The sequence below is a fragment of the Ammospiza caudacuta genome, chromosome 6, assembly GCF_027887145.1.
Source record: "Ammospiza caudacuta isolate bAmmCau1 chromosome 6, bAmmCau1.pri, whole genome shotgun sequence".
NCBI classification, from domain to species: Eukaryota; Metazoa; Chordata; class Aves; order Passeriformes; family Passerellidae; genus Ammospiza; species Ammospiza caudacuta.
Window position 1 is genome coordinate 48523480 of NC_080598.1, and position 26381 is coordinate 48549860.

Sequence of the window (26381 nt, forward strand, 5' to 3'; positions counted from 1 at the left end):
GTCTTTACCTCAACCCATGAGTTTTCCAGCTTTTACTCTTCAATTCTCTCCTTAGTCCTGCTAGTGGTGGAGTGAGTGAGCAGCTGGTTGGGGCTTAGATGCTGGCTGGGGTGAAAACCCCTATGTAGGCTTTAATTTATATTTTTTAAACTAAAAGACATAGACCATGTTGTTGCTTGAGAAGCAACTACAGTCACTGCATAAATGAAACACCTAGCTCCACTGTGAAAGTGGGCGATGTATCTAAGAAAATTCCTCAATATCAGTTCACATGGAATTATCTATATAACTTGATTAAGTACTATTACAAGTTGCATAAAATATAATCTGAGAAAAAATACAGTGTTAAAAACATGAAAGTAATTCTTGATATCTGAAAGAACAGGAAGGTGTGGTTTAAAAAAAACACACATCAACAACAATCTCTTGCCTGATCCAAATGCCTAAATACCTTTAGAATTCTGCGTTTCCATACTGGTTTCCCAGAGGAAACAGCAGTTATTTTTAAAATAATGTTTCTATTTAGAAAGGCTTTGTAGAGCTTTAAAAGTTGCTCAAACATTTGCTTATCTAAATAGATACATTTTGATATCATAAAGACATCTTAAATGTACTAAATCACTGCTGGCAAATATTAGCTTACTATTGGCATAAAGGTCCTCTTAGAGAAGTAGAAAAAAAAAGTCATTATTAAACAAGTTATTGAAATTCTCTAACTGACACGCTAAATGCTTGCATGCCAAACCAGACTTATGCAATGTAGCCAACAGATTTAACACTTATTCCAGTAGGCCACTAATACATATTACTCTACAAGTTCATTGTATAAAAAGCAACAACACATTTCCCCCACATGGGAACCTCCACACAACAGCAATACAGAACTTTCAAGGTGCCATCTACTGCTGTGATGTGGTAACACAGAAAATTGTGCATGGGAGAAGACAGTGACTTTTGACTGATGTGAAACATGGCTCCTAATCATTGATAATCCTGCTGCAAAGTTAAACCTGAAAAAAAAGTTCCTTCTGCACAAAATTTGCTACATGGATCAAACAGAGCATGCTTGAAAAATACATGAATTGTCCAAATTATGAATTCCGTAACAGGTACAGAATGCTCCAAATGACAAAGATTACTAATACAAGCAGGGCAAAGAATTAAAAGAAAGAAAAATGCTGCTTCTTTTCTCTTTCACTGTCTCCCCATACCCTCTCTAACTGGTAAGAAATGGTTTTTCCGTTCATTTCAGCTCTGCAGTGCAGCAATTCATTCATTGTCTAAGATTCAGAAACTTGAGTACCTGGAGTCACCTTAAACGTGGGCATCCTGTCCAACACTACTTTGGATTTCAAACAGTATGTTTCAGAGAACTTAAATTTTCAATTATATTACAGCCATTACATACAATGCTACTGACAACTGTTTCATTCCTACTACAGTACTTCCACCAGGGCATGAAGTCTTTGAGCAGGGAGGGTCTGTTTTTCACTATACAGATCTTTTAACGTATCTAGTGTAGTCAGGTGTGATTCATGATTGCAGTTCTAAGAACTAATATTGTTCTTATACAACACCTTCCATATTATCATTCTAGATTCCTTTTAGATTCTAATTTTATGCATTTTATAGAGCATATATTACTGCAGCTTGAATTTTTTATAAATGAAGAGTAATTTCATTACCTTGATGTGTTTTACACCACAGCTGACGAGCTTGTTTGGCTGGTATAAATCCCAAGAAATATCAAATATCTGCACAAAAAACCCAAAAGATGTCAGCAGTCTTTCTAGCACAGGACAGTTAAAACAGTAAAAACTTCTAGCAAATTAACAGGGAGTCTGAAATGCTTTAAATGGATCTATTGGAAAGACTTTTTTATCCTCTCATTCCATATTGAAATTTCAACATACACCCAATATAGTTCTGGCTTTTTTTTTCCTAGAGTAATTAAAACACATGATAAAACAACATTAAGGTTCATTTACAGACTAGAAAAAATCAAGCAATTATTTGCATTTTGATTTCCCATATGGGGATGAGGGTCTAAGAAGTGCATTAATTATGCACTTCTCCTACATGTTTTCAGTCTCAACAAACCATATACAAATAAATATTGAGTTACACATTTTATTCTAGAAATAAATGCACACATCTTAAATATCTTCACATCTTTTTGCATATCAACCTTTAGGCAAATTCAGTTTCTAAAACAAAATGGGTTTTGGTCAGACATAGGTCTAGTACATATATAGACACAGTTTAACAAAATAAAACTACACTGATGCCCAGACTATTTAGTTGTACTTACTCTGTCTGTATGACCAGGAGCCATTGATAACAATTTTCCTTTTCTCCAGTCCCATACACAAACTGTGTTTTTCGAATCCAAACCAACCGAGACCAGACGCTAAAAGTGTCCAAATTAAACAAATAAAAATAACTCAATATATTCACAAAATCTAAAGTCATTATTTTGAATGAGTTGCAAAAAATGTGTAACATATTTGAGACAGAAGCAATAGCTCCATTTTGATATAGAAGAAAACATAAACTATATCTTACACCAAAGCTCACATAGATGCATCTTTTCAGGTACAGCACCATGACCATAAAGATCTTCTTAGATAACAACATATTTCTGATCTATAGAGTTTAATATATATATAATTCTATATAGCACACAGGGCAAGCTGCAGTCAGGAGACATTTGCAAAAAAGGAATAATCATTGACCTTAATGAAACTGTATGTTTCATTACCTTTAATTATATGTAACTTGCAGAATTTAGGATTTATTTTGTAAGTTCAAGAGACACAAAGAAAAATATTTCCTTCAATCTTCTTGAAAACAAACAAAAGATCAAAAACAATTAAATGTTTTAAAAGTTTTTTGCTTGATTCTTCAAGACTTATAAGAGGAAATATTTCTTTCCAAATACTTTCTCAAACAGAATTAAATATAATTTTATGAAGTCTTTATTATTCAGAAAGAGGTTGAAGCCATTTATACTGTAAAACTAGGATAGACAAAAAAGATTATTCAAAAAAAATCAAGAAAAATAAAATGTTGAGATCTTCCTGTGCGTGGCAGCCTGTCTTGTCTTGACTGTGAAGACACCTTGCACAGATTTCTTGACACAAATGATTGACTAAATCAGCCACTTGTATTGTATCTGTTAACCAGTCAAAATGCTATTTATCCTATAGAAATTCTCAACAGAAAGACTAATAGGATTCAATTATTAAAAAAAAAAAAAAGCTGAGTGATTTGGCTCAATTTTTAAAGAAAATTAGTATTTTTGTACCATTTTTGCATGAATTGTGCCATCTTGATGTTGATAAATAAATTTTTTTCAAATCTTTTGGGCAAAGCTTTTTTCACTGTTCAGCAGTTAATACTTACACTCACTAAAGACAAATTTAGCTTCAATTTCTACATAGATTATCTAAGTGAGTTTATAAAAGCAAAACCAAACTCCAACGTTGAATTGTAATCTTTGTTCCTAAAGACAGAAACCTATTCCAAATAACATAATTCCTTTACTGTCTGAAAAGCTCCAGGATTATGAGAAGAAAAATAAACAAGTTAAATACAATTTCTATCCATGCTGCCTATGTACTAATACTACAAAATCTAACCTTTCTATTCCATCTTCGAAAAATCAGAGTATTTCAATCCTAATTTGATGTATCTTGACCTTAAATTAAGAAGGCCATTCAAGTGAGGGAGTAACACAAGTTTACACAACAAGAACAATGTAGAGAAAAGATACTGCTGTGAAGTAGAAATGCTGTTCTAGAAAGAAGCTGACTCTAGAAGCTGACTGCCTAAACAGTGAGAGGTCATTTCAACAAACTCAGAACATTCCTACAACAATTATAACATGTTTTGACAGCGACAAGTTACAGGTAGGCTTTCCTCTTGTGTTCAACACAGCTCTACTTGATATTCTCTTAAGGACAGCAACTGGTCTCTACAGTACATCCTCACTTGAGGGAACAGCAGTAACTAACAGACACTGACCTTTTTAGCAAGCAAAAGGAGCTGGGGATACAGCTAAATCTGAGTATCACATTGCAAGGCTGAGTGGGAAGGAAAGAAGTGTTTCATAGACCAGGAAAGCACATCTCCAGAAAGGATTTCCTCAGCTAATGCCTTTGCAGCTGCTACCTAACATGTAAATATAACCATTAAATTTTCCATTTCCAATACATCAGTCAAGAAAGTCTCTTTACTCAGAGGAGCTAGTGTCTGGTAAAAACAATCTCCAATATAGGTATCAGCTCTGAGAACCAATTTACTATTCAGAAAATGTTCAAAAGCAACAAAATTCCAATGAAACCTTTTTCTTGACTCTCGGATACAGGATACATGAGTCTGAACAAACAATCAAAACATGGAGAGCCGCCAGTGAATACAAAGTGCATGAAAGAGAAAGGGATACTGCCTGAAGGGGTCCAAGGTGAGACACACAACAGGGCTACCATCACTCCGGGCACAAGACATGTCCCTGCACAGGGGAGGGCCACTGTCTCCAGTCATTTGGTCTAACTCTGAACAGTGGCTCACAGAGCACAAGAACCTCCCCACCACCTCATCTCCATTCAAAAATCTTTTGAAGTTATAATTTTCTTGCCAAATGTAAATATTTGGCATTCATTAGTAATACAAATTGATCTTCCTCAACTTGAGAATAAGCAGATAGAACCTGAGACAATACACTGCCTTTTTTAAAGAAAAACTGTTTGACAAGATTTCTAATAGATAAACAATTTATTCAATTGTTTGAAAAAAGAATATTAATTACATACCTGACCATCTAAATCAAAGGCCAAGCAAGCTATGCCATGTGTGTGAACGTCTTTCAGGACAGATACAGTTTGCACAGTGTATGAATCCCACACACAGATGTATGGTTCCTTCCCAACTTGACCTGTTGCCACCAACACACGTTCGGGGTGCAAAGCAAGGCTGCCAAAAAAAAGATATAAAAATATTTCTGCATGAAACTTTGGTATTTGCCTAGTTAGTTGCATTACTTTTTTTTTCCTTAAAAATAATTTTACAATATTTTCCTATGCATACTAGATAATAAAAAGTCATTTTGTATCACAGTAGCTGTGAAATTCTAAATATAGTACATACCAACATCTTTTTTCAATTTAGCCTTCAAAAGCCTTCTAAATTTAAATTAGTTGCAAAATAGTCAATAATTCTCTGTTCCAAAAGTGTTTCCTAAATTTGGTCAGATTTTCATGCACTGAGAGAAATACCTCTTTTCCTTTCTTTATATTTCTTAAAACTCAAAAACACAAACAATGGAAAACAGAAGTTGGTGTTTAACTATCTACACATCAATCATCAATGGAGAGAGATGCACATCTCCAGAAGTTCTTTATTCCACACAGTATTTGATGTCCTTTTTATGAGAGGACAGCTTCCTGATTGTACAGGAATTGTGCTGATTGTACAGAAACCCAAAGCACGCCTAGCTTGGACTAGAGGCAATGACTACACTTCAGATGACTGAACTTAAGAGCAATTAAGATTATCTTAAATGCCTTAAATTTAATATAGAACAACTGGAAATAGCCGGGTTTGAATAATTATTAACTCTCAACATTTCTAGTATTGTAGAGAATTTTGTTTGTATTTCAGTCTTTCAGAGTACATTTGAGGTTCATCAGAACTGTTTTGCTAAATCTGGGACCAAGCTAGAAAACATTCTACTCAGCAAGATATTTCTTTGTTTTGTTTATGGCAGCAAGCTGTATGGGATAACACGGGGTCTGAGGACTCAGATTTCATAATACAGAAAAGTAAGAATATATTTTATCAGAAACCCAAACAAACTACTTGATCACACTCCAAATATACTAGGTAGAGCAGTCCAGAATGATGTAGAAATACCACATAGAAGCCAGGAAGACAAAATTTCCAAAGCTGGCTGTTTAATTTGGCTAAAAAGTTTCCTACCCTGCTGAATGTCAGGGTAATGAATGCTCTTGAGAGACTGGTGGTGGACAGAATCACTAACAATACAAAGTAAGTATATTTATCTTCTCAAAATGATTTGGAAAGGAGAAAGGCTGAGCACTTTGCAAAGGTAAGATGATCTTTAACTTGAACACAGGCTTTGATAAATAAAGTTCAAAGGGTGGAGACAAGGGAAGTTATAAACAAAAACAGCAAGGTTAAAGCTAACCAGGAAATTACCAGAAAAATCTTCTGATTCAAAAGATGTATGCATTTTCTATATACACAAAGAGCAAGAGGAAACCACATTAGAAGACACAATATTTTATGAAGTTAATCTACACTACACAATACACTTCCATATTTTTCTGTTTTAGAATAGCAGTTCAGTTTGTTGATATTGCTTGATGAGTTCCACATGCAAAACTGAGCAAAACTTCAAAGGTGAAAAGGTAAAAAGCCCTGAACCTTTCCATTTTGCTATGGGAATTTCTGCTCTTGGCTACTCCCTATTACCCTCAGCACCAGGATAAAGTAACCAATATTTCCCCAATTTGCTTCACAGCACTTCCAGAGTTGTTTATTTGACAGAGCAACTTCACAATTAAAAAACATTGCAGAAAGGAACTGGCAGCAAAACTTAATCACATTTCAATTCAGTTCTGCCACCTAATCCTGACTAACACCTGCACATCTCCCAGAGCACACAGAGGCAGATGGTGAACTCACAGGACAAAGGAAAAACATCTGGAGGGAGAGAAAATGCTGCATCCAAAATGAACTATTTTTTTAGAATGGCACCACAGAAAGGGAGCAATTAGACCAAATGGACAATAAAGAAATGTGGAAAAGGAAGTTAAAAGAATAAGCAAGTAAAAAGAGACAGAAACTAAGAGGAAAATAAGAAAAACCCAGCAGTCTCATGTCTGATTCCCCACCTCTTCAATCCTGTCCTGATCTGTGCTACAAGTGCATAGTGCATTTTTAGACAAGCAATAACCACACCACAATACAACAAAACACTCACTGTATGTGTATGGACACACATACATGCAAAAGCACCCCCACACCACACCTGACAAAACAATTTACAGCAACCAAAAATTAGCTCTGCATGTTTTTAATTGAAGCTCAGAGTCTTTAGAGAAACACAATGCATCAGAGATGGAAGGGACAACACTAAAGGCACTACCAAGGGAAAGGAGAACATTGTCCTCAGCCCAAGCATTCCAACTAATTTCATTCAAAGAATATTAGGTGAATACAGAGAAGGTTTCCTTTATTTCTAATTAATAAATGGCAAATAAAAACTAATATCAGTATCACAGTATTAGTTCTTTCTACATCACAATACAAAATACTGGCTTAAACAACTGAGCTCAAATTCTGCCTTGATATGGGATATAGTAAACTAGACATTCACTGAAAAAAGAAAATTAATCTACAATAAATATTTTAACACAGCAAGCCCTTTTTAAAAATGCAAATATCGTGAGTTCAGGGAAACTATTCAGCAAAGCTGTTAGCAGTGGCTGAAGAAACACCTATTTAAAAATACCTTTCCACATATTTTCTTAAAGACCAAGGAGTGAAGGACAACTTAAAGTATCACCTGCAGGTATTCTATCTCACAGGCTGTCAGAGCAGATCAAAAAGAGAAGCATGGAAAAAGTCAAGGGACTATTTCTGTTACCAACCCTAAACAAAGTAACTACTACACATATTTACATTATTTTGATATGAGACATGAATGATAAGACAATGTTTTTCCTTAATAATCAAATCTTGGCTATTATTAATCCCATGGGGAACCATGCAGAATTACGGATCTGAAAATTTTGGGTCCTCATGAAAAGTCAAGGATTAGACTCCAATTTTACACAATATGGTGACTCTTCTCAGTTCTTTCATTGGACTGTGAGTGACCAAGCAATCCCTATAAGCATAGCAATCAATACAAAAATACAGTACCTTGATCTAACCTCTAGAGTAGAAGCATCAGGACCAGTCACATACTTGAGAACGTTCATTGTTAGAACAGCCCTGAGCAAAACACTTTAAATGGCTTCCTAGTGCAGACAGAGAGAGCTTAACTGGAATGGGTGCCCAGAAACAAACAACAATAAACACTTTCCATACATGGACTGTAGGAACTTGTGGTGTGATACACCAGGATCAAACAATGAGTTTGAGCTCTCTCTGGATACTCTGGGTATGATCTTCAACACAACTCTACGGAGGTGTCAAAATCATACAGCTGTTGGGATGGTATCTGCAATAGCTGCTTGCCATTCATCCACTCAGTTCCTGAGATCAGGCAGAAAAGCATGGCTGTGGTTCAGCTCTAAAGGCAGCTTTCAAATCTCTTAGTGTGGGACTTGTGGGCTTAGGTATCCTCCTTCAAAAATATTCTCTTGCATTTTCTTTCTTAGGGAGAAGAAAGAGATTGCTTAGTGGCATAAGAAGCTCTGCACTCAGAAGAAAAGGACACATATTCCCTTTACAGCACTCAGGAGAGAATTCCCTTTACTATCCTGGTAATGAGAGCTGGTATGACCTCTCCAGGTTAGACTGCTGGAACTGTGCTTGCATCTAGCCCACACTGCTAGACTGTGAACTGGAGCTTGGTTTCCTTCCTTGTCCTTGAAGGATGACTAAGCTGATGAACAAGATACTGCTGCTTGTCCAGAAAAGGAAACAGATATTCCTAATGAGAAGTTCCTCAGGCCTTCTTGTTTGCCTCTGGCCTTTCTGACCTGGGCTCTTCCACAACAGATGTTAGATCTACTCTAGTAACATGTTGTTGTGGTGTGCTGTAATGTCCCATTTTGGCCTTCCAGGTCACTTTCCCAGGTGTGCCTATACTCTCTCCCTTCCCCCTTACCCCCATGCTGAGTGAGTCCTGTCACTCAGACTTAGCATTCCAGCAAGGCATCGTGTGGTTGGTCAAGTTCAAAGGATGCCACTCAGGCCCAGGGGTCATTGGCCTGTCTGGGTGTCATCTTCCACTGGGCCCCTGCCCCTCTCACCTGGTTGGTGGCTCACCTGTACCTCCCCTCCCCCTGTTCCTGAGCTTAAAAAGGTCATCAGACCATGCGGTCGGGATTCTGTTGGAGCAGTTGCTCACGTTCAGACCTCTGTAACCATGGAATAAACCTCTGGACATTAAACCCTCCAGCGGAATCCTCTCCTTTTTCTCTTCACCATCGCCTGAAGCTATTCCTCCTGAGGTGAACGGGGTTCCAACAAGCCTGGACTTGTTCAGTGCCCAGCTGCAACCACCAGCTAGCCAAGGTATCTCTGGGGTGACACGCCGCAGTTGCTGCCTTTGGCCCAGCAGAGAGAGTCAGACTGGCCCAGGCACAATCTAACTGGTAATATTGGGAGCCTTTTTTTCCAATAACATGTAACATATGTAAGAACACATCCAAAAGGCAAATTTTATAATGAAAAACACAGGTATGATGCTAACAAACTGCTAAGTCAAAATAATTTTTAAATTGACTCTAGAATTTGGCACTTCTCAGAAGAGTTCAGAAATAGAAAATTAAAAAAATTTGTCTGTCACAATTGCAACAAACCAAATAGCTGGACTTGCAGTGAGCTGAGGTTTCCACCACTTTGTCTGGATGACAGGTCTTTTCCTAGCCAGATACTCAAACTGGGCTGAAATGCAGTAGTAGAGTTTTAACAGCCTACTGAAAGGCATGTGTTTCTCACTTTAGTACATTCAAGCTCCTCTTTTTAATGCATTCAGGAAAGGTTCCTTCTCCCTTTCAGAGCAATATGTAATCATTCCCCAACATTTTGACCAGGTCCATGCACTGTACAAGACCAATGTTAGATTATTATATTAAATACTAATGGCAGCCAATGAAAAAAAAATAAAACCTGTCCATGTTGTGTCTGCATGGGATGAGACTAGAGACATGGACAAGACCCTCCAATTTGTGTGAGGTTGAACTGGCAGGGAATCCTAGAGGAGAATAGTCAATAATAACTACTTGATAATAAAAGAAATTAAGATTCTTTTTCATCTTTCCTTGGTTTGTGCTGAGCATTAGTAGGCATTGATTAATACAGACAAGCTGCAGACAAGGATACAGTATTAAAGATGATGTTTCCTTAGCAACAATATTGGATGAAAATCCAAGAATATATTCATGTGACTACTCCTGAGCTTCATAAAACTAGGGCACCAGTAAAAATGCACAAAAGAATACTGCAGTAAGATAACAGCATCTTAGACATCTCTTAATTAAGAGTTAATTTCAAGTGTGAAATTGTTTCTACGCTTAAATAAAGCAAAATATTTTCATGGTGTGTTTACAGACATTTTACATACACTCGAGAATATTTTCTTATTTGCTGTAATTTATCCATATTTTCCAGAAAGAATAACAGGGGAAGCTACAAACCATTTCTGTCATACTATTTAGTATCTTAAAGCTGAAAGAGCTGCAATCAGCAAACATCTCTCATCAAAGTTTAAACAGATCAAGTCAGAGCACACTTATTTTCCATAGAGCAAACAAAGCAGGGCTCATCATGGAGCACCACTGCCAGCCCTCCATGCAGTTACTGCCCCAGATCCAATAATGTCAAATAGAGCTTTCTGGAGCTTCCTTAAATTGCACAAGCATCCAACTTCTAAGTAAGAGAGGCTGAAGTGGAGACAGGGATTGTGAATTCAAACTGTACATTGGTCATTCCCAGCTGCAGTTTATCTCACTACAATCCATATTTTTCTCCTATTGGATCTGAATGGTTTTAGATTAATAAGAAACATTTATACACAACCCAGAGACTCCTAAAGATTGCTTTGGGCTTCTATTTGTTCCTGAACTCCAAGGAAGGGCCAAAAATAAAAAACGAGATGTACTTCAAAGAGAAGGAAAGAGTCAGAGAGTGACTAAACAACACTGATGCGAAGTTCCCAAACCATCAAACATGAGAACTGAGTAAAATATTCTGGGAACTATATGCTCCTATATGAAGATGTCCATTTTTGTCTTGCATTACCATATCCTCCACTGCTGAGGAAGGGATTAGCTTCAGCTTTCTGGTAAGTCATCATCTCTAGAAAACTGATTAAAAATAAAGATACTCCTCTTCTTTTCAAAAATGAATGATTTTGCCAATGCCAACAGGAGAACTCATGCTTTGACTGAGTGGAGTTGCTGGATTTTTACAAATTCTGCATGATTGTGACAATCTAATCATCAGGTTTTCACAATCTGAGGAACAAAATTCTTTTCTAATATGCCCCTTGAAAAAGAAGATAGCAGAATTACTTACAGGTTCCTAGCTAAAAAATCTTCTCACATGAAAGTTAGAAATATCATGTACTCCAGATTCATTTGGAGATAAATTTGCTAAGATAATGTCCTGCCATTCTTCAATAGCTATTCCTATTAAAGAGCTAGTGGTATAATAATGGGACATAGTGGACCCCAATGATAAGTAAGAATCCCACCTAAAAAATATCCAACTGATGTCTTTCCTTACAAGACAATGCACAGACTTGGCCAATTAGTTAAACCATTATTACAAATGAAGTGTCAAACATGACTCCCCTAGAACTAGCAGCAAGGGAAAAAAAAATAAAAAGAGAGAGGATAAAAAGGAAATAGGAAACCAGAAGTGCAAGTGGAGAGAAGACAGTGCAATCAGTTGTCAGGAACTTGGGAGGCAGTGCAGCTGTTCAGCTCCTTTGGGTCTCTAGATTTGAGGACCCAAAAGAGATCCTTTAACAAATCAGGAAGTACTAGTAAATGGTTTGGTTAGAATTTGTCAGACACAAAGTTAGAAAGCAGTCCTTTGCTCCTGAAGACATGTGGTGAAAAGCATACAAACCTACAAAATAATCACAGATTTTTAAAAAATGCAGTTTAAAATTAAAGTGGAAACATCTATTTCCCATTGTAGCCAGTTGATAACAAACTAATTTACTAAAAATTATCATGCCATAGCCACTTAATAATGGCGAAAGAGACAAATATGACTATAGAGTCAAATATGAGACAAATATGACTACAAAATATTAACAGAATTAAATTCAAATAAATTTTGTAATGAAGTACAGTCTAGAAAGTTAAACTAAGTGGCAAAAGTTCTTATCACAATCAAAATTCTGAGTTAGAAATCTAAAGAATAAATTATTTAAGGTCAAAGAAGCATTTACTCCAAATTTTTTAGCCAAGACCATTTCAAATATTACTTTTCAAAGGAAGGTTATTTTGGATGCTTCTGACCATTATTTAACTAAATTAACTTGCTTGACATACAAATTTTTCTTGTTTCTAAATCTTTCACTACTACTAAAACACTTTGAATATTCCTTTACCCAGTCATTACGATTTGCTTCTTCACTACAAGATTTAGAACAGGTTTTTACCAATAGATTAACCTTCCATCTATTACTTTTAAAATTTATACTAGATCTTCTAGTATCACACAGAAAAAAAATCACAGAATGTACCATTTTCTTTTATATTTCTGAACAAGTATATTAAACAGCAGTTCAATCTTTTCTCCTATGGGAGAAAATGAAATATTAATGAAAATCTCTCAAAATGCAAGAACTTATCACCTGAATATTTGAGTGGAGTCACAGAACAACTAGTGACAATTTTTGAAAAGTTCTTCTTTAGTATAGAAAGATTATCCTGACAAAATTAGCAGTTGGCTTAATGAAAGGACTGGTGGGAAGAAGGCAGTGGCAGAGCTGCTATTGAAACAAGCTGAGAGAAGCACAACATTCATTCTGTGCCTCATTACCAACCAAAGAAGCTTTAGAGCAGAAAAAAACAGAAAAAATCTTGCCGGCCCTGGACACTGCAGATACACAGATTTCTCCAGGAGTTCTTGAGTATATCAGGCCTACAGGTGTTCTGCAAGTGTTTGACAGAGGTGTTTTCCTACAGAAAAAAGTCAAGGATATCTCTAACACTTGTCACAAATTGGCCAACCAACTTTTTCTGGGTGCATCCAACTTTGCACCAGAAAAGTGAAAGGAACCAGGATACCACTTAAAATTGGGACAACATCTGAACTCTTGTTTAGAAAAAAACCTATAAATATGCTATAGAGGCCACAAAAGGATTTACACAAAAGACCATCTCCTCAAACAAACAAAATCTCCACAGGTACCAGAAATAAAACAGGAAAGAAGCATAGGAAAACTAGAGAATATTAAAGGGACTCAGAAGTCAACGTATAATTGGTAGGCAATGAACAATGTCACCCATGTAGGCTCACAAACTTAATTACTGAAAACCAATAAAAAGAAGAAGATGGATAAAGATCATTCATGTGCAGCACTCTCAAGAAAACACAAATCTTCTGCTTAAAAATTATCTTTATCTCAAGAATACTGATCCATTGACTAATCCTAACGAGGAATGTAATGTAATGTAATACTCATAAACACATGCTGTAACCTGCAAAAGATGCAAAATCATGATTATTTATAAATTATTACTGAATAATTTTTCCAAGGCTATTCATTTTTGTGGTATTAATATATATGGCAGAAGAAATGGTAATTGAAAAAACAGTAAGCAAAAAGGAACTTGTAACTAAAAAACACAAATATCATCTAATGTGCAACCTTGATCCAAAAAAAAAAATCCCAAACCAAACGTTTACCAGCTCTTCAAACATTTCTTTTATTTCCTCAAGTACTCAAGAAGGCTTTTTCACTTAAAATGTCACACTCACCACAATAAATCTTCAGGCAATTTCCAAATGCTGTCAGATGCCTTGTCTTGATCTAAGATAAAGCATCATTCACCTTGCTTGCTCTTGTAGAGGGATTATAAACAGGGAACAGGGATTAGCACAGTTCTAAAAGTCAGGAGAAGGTTTATACTGCTGTCAGCTAACCAAAACATAGAATTAATCCATTCATTCTGCATGCAAGCTGTCTTGATAAAATGCAGACATCTCACCACCACAATTAAAATATATAGTTTCTTTAAAGTGAACTTTACATTTAAATACATTTTGGGATTTTTTTCCCCCAGTGGTATGTATATAAAATATTTGTATGCCCCTTCACCACAGTCTGACATTAACAGGAGCTTTGCTCTTGTTACCCTATGGTTCAGAAAATTGAAGGGTCACTGTTAGTTTTAAAATATCCAACTAGATTTAGTCACAAGAAATGTACCACATAAATAGAAACAATCAAAGCAGCAAAACACTCTTTGAGAACATTGTTTTAAAAACATGTCATATCTACAAATTTCATTCTCAGTTGGGGTAAAGTAAAAGATACATTAAGTAATGAGGAGTGAAATGTATGAACATTGTGAGAACACAACGACTTTACTGTAACTATGAGCAATTTCTAAACATAATTTTCAGCTTTTGGACACATTTTCTTTATTATTAGGTCTCATCCTTTGCCTCAGTTTAGTTTCTTTTTTTCACTTGAATTTTTCCCCTGAATCAAGCATTTATTTGCATGTAATTTCATGCCAAATATCTTATCAATATACTTCATATGAAGCCAAAGGAAGCTTAAGGTGTAATACTTTCTATGGTCAACACATTGTAAAAGGCAAATGCAAGATTTCCCTAAATGCAATCTGTCACTCATGTGGCCAAACCATCAGTGGAAGCACTACTGCAGGTACCTCTAGAGCTGATTATTTTGTTCACACTGATATTATTCTCTCCATTTACTCACTCTGGACACATTTCTTCCAATTCTTGAATTCAAATCCCAAAAAAGGAGCCTCTAAAAATATTTATCAAAGATGACCCCATGAATATTTGAGCAATTAGAAGTTGGACATTGCTGTTAGACTAGAAGATTTAGTTTTTAATGACTTTCTGGGGATTTTTGTGGGATTTTTGAGGCTTTTTGCTAAAACGGCCTGTGCTTTTAAGGCTAAGTAATCAAACTGACCTTTGCATAGTTATGAGTCTTGATCCATCCTGTCTGCAGCCCAAAGCAATAGGCACTACAAAGGAATTCCTCTGAAAAGGTTTGGAAGATCAAGCAGTGAAATGAAATTAGAAACCTATGAAAAATGGTTGGAAGGACTGTTCACTGTATTTTCTGAAGTAATATCTGAATACCCAGGGCTTTCATAGAGGAATAAGTATCAGGCACCATCTTACAGAACTTATTCAAAAGACAAGGAGTCCAGCAGGAAGCCTCTCAACAGCGATGACAATTTCCAGTTAAAGGAAAGTCTTTTGCAACTAGGCTGAGGACAGCTACTCTGAAGAAAAGCTATAGTATTTCTTTGGAGATTTAATGATGCAAGTATCCTCTAGCAACCAGGTAAAATAACAAGGAACACTGCTTTTCCAACTGAAGTGGTCTCACAAAGACATCTTGCTTTAAATGCAGAGTAGCAGTGGTGTCATCAGATGGTGCACACACTGGAATCCTTTGTGGATTCTATCTTTTGCAATATAAAAGATAGGCATCATAAACCTGACTTTAAAATTCTATCCTAGCTTTTGCTACCAAGACTTAAGGCAATCTTGGCTGATTCTGACCTTTTTTGTGCAAACCAAGCACTGCATTTTCAAAGCCTATGACTATGGTAATAGCTACCAGCTATTACTATTACTATGTAATAGCTAACAGCAATGCAAATAATGACACTGGGTATTTCTTGTAGAAGGGGAAGTCTTTTGTAGCCAGTGGAGTAATCAGAGCAATCTGTGCCCTAATGAAGGTGATTTGTATGTGTCTGTAACATTCTGTAAGGTGCTTCACTGTTACACCAGGGGAAATTCACACCACACCAGATGAGACACCAGAATCTCATTGGGCAAAATATCTTCACTCCATGTATTCTGAAGAGAACATTCAACACCATCTAGGTCAAACATTCAACCAAATTATTAAGATGGTTATGGGAGCTTTCACACTCTGCTACCTAAGTTCAAGGAAAATTACAGCTTTATTTTTCTTTTCAAGGCATTTCAAGTGCCCAGTAGTTTTGCTTACCATGTGAATGTAGCAAAACCAATAGTTTATGTCAAGTCAAAAAATATATTGTGAATAAACCAATTTCCTTGATCATATCATAACAGCACTATAATTGAAGTGTACCTTAACAAACCTAAATTTTAATGTGAGCGTATGCCTAATCTTTATCAGTACAGATTAGACACATTTGCCACTTTTATGGATAATACACTATTTTCCCCTTAAAGTCATTGATGCTAAACAAAAGTGCTGTCCTAAATCACAAATACAACTCTGCAGGTTGTGTAATAATATTTTGAAAAACTAGGTAAATTATCTCTTGAAGTAAAAAAAAAGCCCTGGAGATATTATAAAAGGTATGACTAAATTCTATGGATTTTTTAGCTTAATGTCAGTGTCAGTTTTAACTTCAAAAACTCTAAAATGTAGATGACATAAAATGAGAAACATCTCTGTGCAATTATTTCAGGTTCTGTTTCAAACATATATATTTTTTAAAGAGCCAACAATGTTTGTGTTATCAATTACAGTAAAGTCTAAACTAATTTTTTGATATGCCATACCGAACATGTACACTATGGTTTTCAATCTAAAAAAATTAAAGAGGGATAAAAAAATCAACAGTTCAAAATTATTGAAACATGTTAAGTTACTGCCCTAAAAGATTAGGGCAGACCTCAACATTTCTGCAGAAATGCTCCAAAATTTTTAGGAATCAAACATTATTAAGCTTTTGGGTACATTTCCTGTTCTTCTCAGACATTGTCCTAGAGCCTCATGTTGTTGCAATAGTTCTGAGAAAAAGACCCAAGTACCAAATCCAGAAAAGCATTTTCTACAGCACCAAGACATTTTCCCATTTGAGTACTGACCTGACCTGACCTTGCCTGTGAGTGCTGACAGAATCAGATCAGAAGGTGATGTGACTGCTGGCTATGAAAAGCACAATGCATGAAAGCAAGCTCCTAAGCCTAGCTGCTTGCTGTGTTGATCTACTTTAATCAACTTCTAGTATGTTTTAAATTTTCAGTTCTGGTTGGATATTTTTGATATTTCTATTTGTGTAGTTTTAATTAGAAAAGGTAAAGTTTTCAATGGTATGCAGGTGTATTAAACAACAGGCTTATTCTAGTCTCACTTCAAAATGAATCAAGGAATGTTTTTATTCTGTATTCCTAAAATATTTTCATTTTATCAAACCAAATCCAAGAAAAATATTTTTTAAAGATGATGTACAAAACTGTAGGTTAAAAAAAAATTAATGACGTTTCAACACTAAATCCCTCAAAAAATGTCTTTCAGACAGTATAACAAGTTCCAGAACAGGTCTAGAACTACTGAGAAAACTTGGTTTTCCAGAGGGAGAAGGCACATAATTTTGTCTTTCATTCCTCTGAAAGAAGATCATCCCTGATCTGTTTAAGATATGCACCCAAATCTTCCCTTCAGACTTTTAAATATTTGACCATTTGAGACCACTTAGCATGAAAAGCTGGAAATAGCTTAACTGGGACTTTGCCCTTGTGAACCACAGTATAAAATGGTCAGCAGGGTAATCATCTCTCCTTGTCCTAGCAATTGCTTCTGCTCTAAGAAATGCCATTTTGACTGATAGACAAAAGATACTGAAGCTAGAGGCTTATAGGAGGACTGCTCAGTTTAATTATGACACAATTTAGGTTTTAAGCAATAACTTCTTTCATGGAGGGAAATAAACTGAGAATGCTCACAAAGATCATCTCGAGATGGGTGCCTGTATTTGACCTCTCAGAATGGTACATCACATGACTTAGCATTACATTGCTTTCATCCTTTGAAGCAAGAACGTGGTTTCCTTGTCAAGTGCAAATGGAGAATGAAGCCCAGGTGCCACATTTCAGCAGGAACCTATGAGCACACACCCCAAAGCCCACTCTTTCTTACAGATAATACTGTTAAAGGTATTTTGTTTCACAATAAGCATACTATTGCATACCAAACCATGATCTATAGTTCATATCTAATTTTCTTCAAGAAAAAATAATCTGAAAAATTATTTCCTTAACTAGATTTACATAAAATTATTTTTATGTAAAAAAAAGAAAGTAATAAATAATGTTTGTAGTAAAAACACTGAAGCTTTCAAACTGAACTGCCAATTCTGGAAACTCCTACTGCTCAGCATGGGCCTACAGGATTTATTTTTGGTTGGAAAGTCACTTGACTGGTCACTGAGCACCACTGAAAAGAGCTTGGATCCATCTCTCTTCTTCACACTTTCGCTTCAGCTATTTATCATATACATGGATCAGATGCACTCTAAGATTTCTCCTCTCTGGGCCAAATGGTCCCAGCTCTCTCAGCCTCTCATCAGGAGAGATGACCAAGATTCTTCATCATCTCTGTGGCCCTTCAATGGAGCCTCTTTAGCAGTTCCTCATGTCTCTTGTCCTGAGGAGCCCAGAATTGCACACAGTATTTATGTTGTAAGTTATGTTTGCAGTTCTCCAGGGGCAGCCTCACCAGCACTGAGTCAAGGGAAATACTCCTACCAAGGACCTTCCTTGGGACCTGAGAACAAAGACTGGTTTCCCAACACCATACCCCATAATCCAGGCTGTATGCACCTTGTATGTTTCCTAAGTATCAGACAAGCTACATTTTGAAGTGTTTCTATGCATGATCCATTTCATATTTGAAGCACAACTATAAAATGGATTTTACTCCTGTTTTTCTCCAGTTATTAAAGGCTACAATGGGGGATGACTGGCCTTCCTTGATGGTTATAATTATTGAAATCGTTTGGGAGATTGTCTTTCTGCAAATGAATAAACAACCAAGTTCTTGTCTACAAAGAAAGATATGGACTGTAGAATCCAAGTCCATACAAAGAATTCCTCACCAGAACATGCTTAATTCAAATGTCAGTCACATTCATAATTCAAAAGACACGAGAAGTTGCACATGATAATTAGAAATCTTTTCTTATGTGGCAACCTAGCATTCATTCAGTTACATTCCCTGAAATGCAAAATACACAACTAATCATTCAATTCCTAGTGAAAATTCACAGATCTCACCTGACAAAATTCTGTAACTGTGCTTAGTATCCATTCCTGAACATTTGTGCTTGACTGTCATCTGGAGTTAGGTCAGAAACATACACCATTTATTCCAGACAAGAACAAGACAATAAACCTGACAGCAGATACCCCAACACTCAGTTGGTTGAGGTTTTCTGAGAACTCTTAGGTGTCAGACTAATGGGGGAACACAGAACCTGGAAAGAAAATAACTTCCCTCTATGTTCTTGTGAAACCTGTTTGGCTCTTTTTCTGAGAAAATAGTCTCTTTTGTTCTTTTTTTTTTTTTTTTTTTTTGATTACTAGAATCTAATGAAAAGGGATCAAAGAGAGACAGAATGATACAATCTTTACTAAAAAAGTCCAACAGCAGGTCATCCAAAGTCATAACACTGCATAGTTAATGAAAAGAGAGGTGGAAGAAAAGATCTGTTGCCATTCAAAACTAGGATGTGACTAATCACTGCACTGCTAGAATTTCTGCTTGCAAAACACAGCTGACAGGCACACAGAGCAAGGCTGGACCTGCCTCCCAGAGAGCATTACCTAGGAGCAGTCTTAGAAAGCAGCTGACAGAGTCCAACAATTCCTTAGATGTTGATGGTTAGACTAACACTCAGAGTGTTGCAAGAAATACATAAATCAGAGTTGGCAGACAGCACTAGCACCAGAGAGAAGAGATGATTTTAGTGGTTTTGATTCTCAGTAGAAGCTAAGAAATGTTGACACTAAAATGAAATGGTTTATTTTGCCTTGGAATACAAGAACAAAATCATAGTACTTCAGGAAGGAGATAAAGTTGAGATTTGAAATATAAAAAGACGACAGTCTTAAATCAAGTGCCTGAAAAGATCACAGTTTAGTGGCCAGAGGTTTGGCTGCTTATTTTTATTCCTTGGGAAACAAAGTTCAGGCAATCCCCAGAGTTCACAGCAACAAGAAAAATTGTCTCAAGAAAAGCCATGATTTAGACAAGCAAATTAATTTGTTGGAATCAGCCAAACCCTGTCTGTGTGAGAAAAGAGACAAATGCTTTGCCATTCTTTCTACCTGTCTTGCATATTCCTCTGCTCTCTGTAAACATGCAATTTACCTCTCTACAGTCTCGTATACACAAAGCGGCAAATGACCAAGAGGGGCACAAAGGGGAAAATGACCAAGTTTTAACTAAACAGAAAGTACAAGCATTTATTTCTCCTCTGCGTTTGTAGCACGCTATTGGTTAGTTTCTGGTACTAGAACTCCTAATAGTAAAGAATTTCAATGTTTTCTGAATAATATTTTAAGCTATGTTTGCCCTAAAAGCAGAACACTGCATGAGTCCTGGGACAAATGATGGATGATTTCTTTCCCCCAACTTAGTCCAAGACAAGGAAAAATGTACAGACTTCAGACAAGAAGGGAAATTCACTTAGACACAGCCTAGAGTTGCTCAAGAGCAGAGCCATAAATGCCATTATCAGCAGAGATTCAAGAGCTCTTACTAGCAAAAAATGTGCCAGCTACTACTTTAAGCAATAAAACCTAAATGTACCACAAACATCTTAATCAAGCAGTCACAGTGATTAAGTTCTAGGAAGAATATACAAAAGCAGCACTATTATTTGCCAGCTAGCTCACATAATGGATATTAAAAAAGTAGGACAGATAACAACTCTTCCTCATTTGTTTCCTTCTGACAGAGAAACATAATTCTTCTTTCTGTGACTGGCACAGTTGTGTGGTTGTTTTTTGTCAGCATAAAGGTAATGGTGCAAAAGGAGAATTACAAATAAGTGCTAAAGTTTGAAATCAAGAATCATGGAAAGCAGAATATAAAATTTTCCCAAGTCTACTAAAGCTCTCAAAAAGATGCACTGATTTAACCTTATGTTTTGGTTTTATTTTTCAATTATTTGGTTTATTATTTCAATTATTTTTTATCAATGTCAGATGAAAAGTTAATTCCCAGTAAAATTCCAGTACTTTGAAGCAAAAAAAGAATAGATGGTCACAGGAAAAAGGAAGGGAAGGAAGGGAAGGAAGGGAAGGAACAAAAAAATAAATCAAAAGGAAAAATGATTCTACAAGTCACCTTGGAGCATGTCAGTGGTCTCCTTGGAGCACATCAGCATAGACATTTGTCCTAGCGACATCAAAGGCTTTTGCCAGTAGATTGCCATTTTAAAAGGTGGATAAGTTCAGGATTCCCAATCTTCTCATATCAAAAAAAATTAAATACACAAATACACTTTGGCAAGCCCAGACAAATAAGGAGCCTCAACGTGAGCATGAGTTTTACAGTATGACAAGCTAAAACTCTGAGGGGGCATCTTCTGAAATCTCGATTCAGATCAGATTTAAATACAATCCCCCTAAGGTGTCTCTGAAATGGGAAGATCAGCCAACATTAAAACCCTACAATCCTCTAAACCAATAAAATTATGGAGAGAACAAAGTTAAGATCTAACCTGCACACACCAAGAGACTGTTTCATCCTCAGCTACCAGAAAGCAAACCATTCTACAGATCACAAGCTAGTTTGGTGATGCATGAAATCCTAGAGAATACATGCTAGAAACCAGTAGCTTTGTAAGAAAAACCTGCATTTTCATTCAGTAATAGTATCTCCCACACATACACAGCCATGCTTGGACAGAGGAACTTCTCTTCCACAAACACAGAAGACATCCAAGTTATGCTGCTGGCAACAGATCAAAGCCAGTCACCTGAGATTTCACGTACAAGATTTTTCTCCTTATTTACTCCTGAAAAATATAAGAAACTCAATTAACTGCACTCCTGAAAGATGCAAATTTCCAAAGTATTTCTGCAGCTGATACTTTCCACAAGTCTTTGCATACATTCCTGGACTTCAACCATAAATATATGCAAACGAATAAGAAATGGGAGACAAGATTGAAAACACGTAACTGTATCCTCCAGAATAGTGAGTTAATTTCTGGAAAATAATTCTCAGATGAGATATAAAAACATCCATAAAAAGCAAAAGCTCACCAGCTCGCAAGAAAAGTATTTTTAAAAATGGAATACAACTGAGATTGTTCAAATTAAAAAAAAAAAAAAACCAAACAAACAAACAAACCACCAAAACAGACTAATAAAAGATGTTTGAAACGACCCTCATTATTTTCTTTTAGTCCAAAAGAGTTTTCAATAGATCTGAGGGACAAAACACTGAAAGAGAGCTTTCTTACTTTTACTATACAGTTAACTGAGGCTGAGGAGTTTGGGGTGTGGACACCATGATTAAAATTAAGATTAGACACTCATACTGAAAACAAATCATGTTAAAACACCTAATCATATAAAAATAATACAGCAGGGTTTCATTTAACAGGGTTTCATTTAACAAAAGCAGGTAAAACCTCAAAGCAGAACAAAAACTAAATGCTAGTGTTAGAAATTTCCAATGGAAAATTTCCTATGTTCCATATGACAGTCATTTCCTATGACTGTCCATTACTCCAATACTGTTTTCTACTACTAAAGAAATGGTCTCTGACTTAAGAACTACAGTTCCTCTTTTCTGATTGATGTTTACAATTATAATGTCATCCAAAGAATGATAATATAAAAGTTCTCATAATGAAGAGCACTAATAATATCACCATGTAGTGAGCAATATTTATGCTTAGTCCCTGTAGCTATGGAGCTAGGCTCATGAAAGTTTGATTCTTTAAATACGTAAGATTTTCAGACTCCAGAACTGCTTTCACAAATTAGATCCCATATTTGTAAAAAGACACTTAATCCTCCCATTGCTTTCACTAAAAAATCCCAAATATCTCAGCATGCACAGTACTTGCTGAGACTGCTAAAGCACAAAATCTATTCATTCTTTTCCAATACAACAGTTGAGTTTATCTTCAGAGGGAAAATTTAGCAACACTGATTACTATATTATATAATCCAATTTCTGCTTTTTGGGCTTTGGGTTTTGTTGTTGTTTTTTTTTTAATATTTGACCTTCCTATGTCTCCTTTAAATATTAAGAACTAACATGTTTAGATAATCAAGTTTAGTCAGCAAAAGTGTGAGATGGCATTTAAGTGGTACCACATCGCATTTTAGAGAAAGTAGCAGTAATCGTACTATTAGAAATAGCCACACTGCTTTTAAACCAAGCATTCCTCTTGATGCATACTGATATTTCTGTATAGCTTTTGCATTTAAGAACCATGCAAAATTCTAACTGCATACTTATCATACTTAGAATTACATTCTCGCATCAATACAATTCAGGGCAGAAGAAACTGCTATATTTGAAAGGGCCGTGGTATCATTCAAATCAAAGTACATACACAAACCAGACACACTTTCTCTCCAGTTTGCTGACTTACAGCAGATTTTTGTTTGTTTGTTGGGTTCTGTGTTCTTTTTTGTTTTTTGTTGTTTTGTTTTGTTTTTTTTTTTTTTGTTTAGTACTATTCTAAACAATTCTGTCACATTTTAGCCAAATGTAGCACACTGTACCAAAACTGAGAGAGACTGAGCAAGAAACTGTTACCACATGCAAACGGAAAAACTTGTCCGGTTGTAGCTCAAACCATTTAATTCTTCTGCTACAAGAAGTGCTACTGAAACAAGCAGTGTCACTCGGAAGCCCTGCTGAATAGATGGTATTAAATGTGTAATATTACACTGCCGCGACCTCGGAACGAGCGGGAGCCACCGCTTCCCCAGCACAATAGCAAGGTGCAGATCTGGATTTCCCACAGCACCTGACATCACAGGTGGCTAGCAGCTCTTAAGAAAACAGTTTTTCCTGGATTAAAGTGAGAATGTTAAAATATTAAGCAATGCAAATAATAGTGATTCAAACTCCTGACTCAACACCCCTAGTACGACACTCTACCGTGGTACATTGACTACGTTTTATTCACATATCTAGCACCAAAGAGAAATATACTATGGAAGTGACACCCTTCTTAGAAACATTCACAGCCATACTTCAGAGCTATTTAAATTCCTTCCAAAAGATTTAAACAAAGGAAAAAAGTGGCCATGATGATCAAGTTTTCTAGTGTGTCTAAAAGCTTAAATGAAAGACATAGCATCTATTCTGCTCTCTACAGGCAATACCTGTTACTCATGAGTAACACATACAGAGGTATGCCTTGGAGCACTAAGGATCATAAAAACAAATTTTGTACTGTTAAACATACAAAAGACCTACAAAAGTATCTACTACTAGCTCTTACCCCAATAGGAAGACCAAAGGAAATCAGAATTTAAAATCCATTTGCAATGACACCTACTGTAAGGGAAAAGATTGATGACTCAGGCTCACATCTGCCCTTCATACTCCTCAAATTCTCTTACTGATCTCACAACACCACTAGGCTTACAAAAGCATCCTTGGAGTGGAAACACATATAAGAAATCATACCAGCACACTTCTTTTGCAACATCAGTTTATAATTAATTTTTTTAATGGACTCAGCACCTGGTAACATTCCCTGCCAAATGAACTACTGAGCTACAGAAGAAGCCGCAACTTCTCAAGAAAGGCTGTTCTTTTAAGATTACCCTTAAAGTTGCGTGAGTTACAGGCAGGCCACTAATTCCCCATGTAATCGTCGCCTTTTAAACACCAGACAAAGGTCTACCTGCTACAGATTAACCTCCTCCGCAGCCCGAGCGCTCCGGGAACACACGCGATTAATGCTTCTCCTCCCGCCGGCCCTTTGACATTCAGGGGCGGCCGGGCACCGAGCGGCGACCCTGGGGCTGCCGCGCCGGGCACAGGCGCCCCTACGAGTTTCGGCACCGCACACCGGCGGCAGCGGGGGCCACACAGCGCGGCTGATTAAATCCGACAGCTAAAAGCCATTTCCAGGCTGTTTCTACCCACGGCGAAGCCCGGGCGGGGGGGGGCGGTGAGGAAGCGCTGGCTGTCCTTGATGTATTTCGGTCCGACCCCCGGATCCCCACAGCACCCGCGGGACGCGCACCACCGGCTCTGCCCGGGACGGCACCGGGGAACACTCGCGCCCCGCTCCAGGGGGAAGGGAGGAGCGAGCGGGGGACGAGCCGGGCTGTGGGGCCGGGACGGCCGGAGCCCGCGGCGGGATGCGGCCCGGGGGCGCGGCGCCAGCGGTACCTGATGATGTCGTCCTGGTGCCCCAGGTAGAATTTCTGCCGGTGCTCCCGGGGGCTGTAGACCACGCCGACCCCCGCCACGAAGTAGACGATCTCTTTGGCGGCCGTGTAGTAGAGGTTGTTGCGGCACTGATGACCCCGGTAGCCGTAGACCCACTCCAGCCGCAGGTGGCAGCTCGGCGCGCTCCGGTCAGCCATGTCCACCCGCCCCCGCCAGCCGGGTACGGCTCGTTCCCGCCGGAGACCCCGCGGGAAGGGGGCGACGGGCCGGCCGCCCCCTCCGCTCGGCTGGGTGCCCGCCGCGCTAATCCCTGCCCGCCGACATGGATGCCCGCCGCCGTCGCTCGTCCGCCGCCGCCGCCGCCTCACAGAGGGCGCCGCCGCCCGAGCGCGCCTCGCCGCCCCGCGCCGCCAGACATGGCTGCGCTGAGACACCGCCCGGGACGCGGAGCGAGGGCGCGGCGCCGCTCCGGCCCCCCCGCGCCCCGGATGCGCCTGCGCCGAGGGCGGCGCCGTCAGCGGCCGGGCGGGCCCGGCGGGCGGCGGGGGCGACGCGGGGACCGAGCGGAGACCCAGCGGAGACCGAGCGGGGACCCAGTGGGGGCCGGCCACCGAGCGATGGCAGCGAGCGGGCGGGCGGGAGCGCGCTTCACCACCGCGCGTTGTGGCGTGTCGCGGGGCTTTTCTATATTTACCTTTTCTTTTCTTTTCTTTTCTTTTCTTTTCTTTTCTTTTCTTTTCTTTTCTTTTCTTTTCTTTTCTTTTCTTTTCTTTTCTTTTCTTTTCTTTTCTTTTCTTTTCTTTTCTTTTCTTTTCTTTTTTTTTTTTTCTTTTTTCCTTCTCAAGCGAGGCTGCGTCTTCTCCCCTTTCCCCAAGCTGAGGGGGGTTTTTGTTTTACTGCCCCTTCGGGGAACATGTCCGTCCCTTGCCTTTCCCCCGGCGCAGCGCCGCCGGCTCTCGGCAGCCCCTGGCGCTGGAAGAGTCGCAGCCCCTTGTCGGCCGTGCGTGCAAGCTCCCCCCGCTCCCACTGGGGACCGGCGGCACGCCAGCTCCCTGCCATCCGAGAACGATATGTCAACTGTAATTTTTAATGACGATTAGTTAACCCTTTCAGCCCACCGCCTGAGTCATGCACTGCATGACGCAGCCCCTTCAAGCCCTAATTTCCCCATACAGAACTTTTCATCCTGAGTTCTCAAAGCGTTTGACATGGCAAAGCCGCCACTTTCCGACCTCACGGACGTGGAAGCGACTTCTCCGTGCCGCATGAGGCAGCA

The 26381-nt window shown here is 38.2% G+C and overlaps 1 protein-coding gene across 4 annotated transcripts in view; it reads right to left on the bottom strand.

Moving 5' to 3' along the window:
* Nucleotides 1–25302, bottom strand: part of EML5 (EMAP like 5) — a 92885-nt gene extending 67583 nt beyond the window's left edge. For all 4 annotated transcript variants that reach the window (XM_058806573.1, XM_058806570.1, XM_058806571.1 and 1 more), the window contains exons 1-4: nt 25106–25302; nt 4815–4974; nt 2312–2410; nt 1686–1754 (exon numbers count right to left, since the gene is read on the bottom strand). In XM_058806573.1, coding sequence (XP_058662556.1) covers nt 1686–1754; nt 2312–2410; nt 4815–4974; nt 25106–25302 — 525 coding nt within the window. The remainder of the gene's footprint in view (nt 1–1685; nt 1755–2311; nt 2411–4814; nt 4975–25105) is intronic.
* Between the last annotated feature and the right edge of the window lie 1079 nt (nt 25303–26381).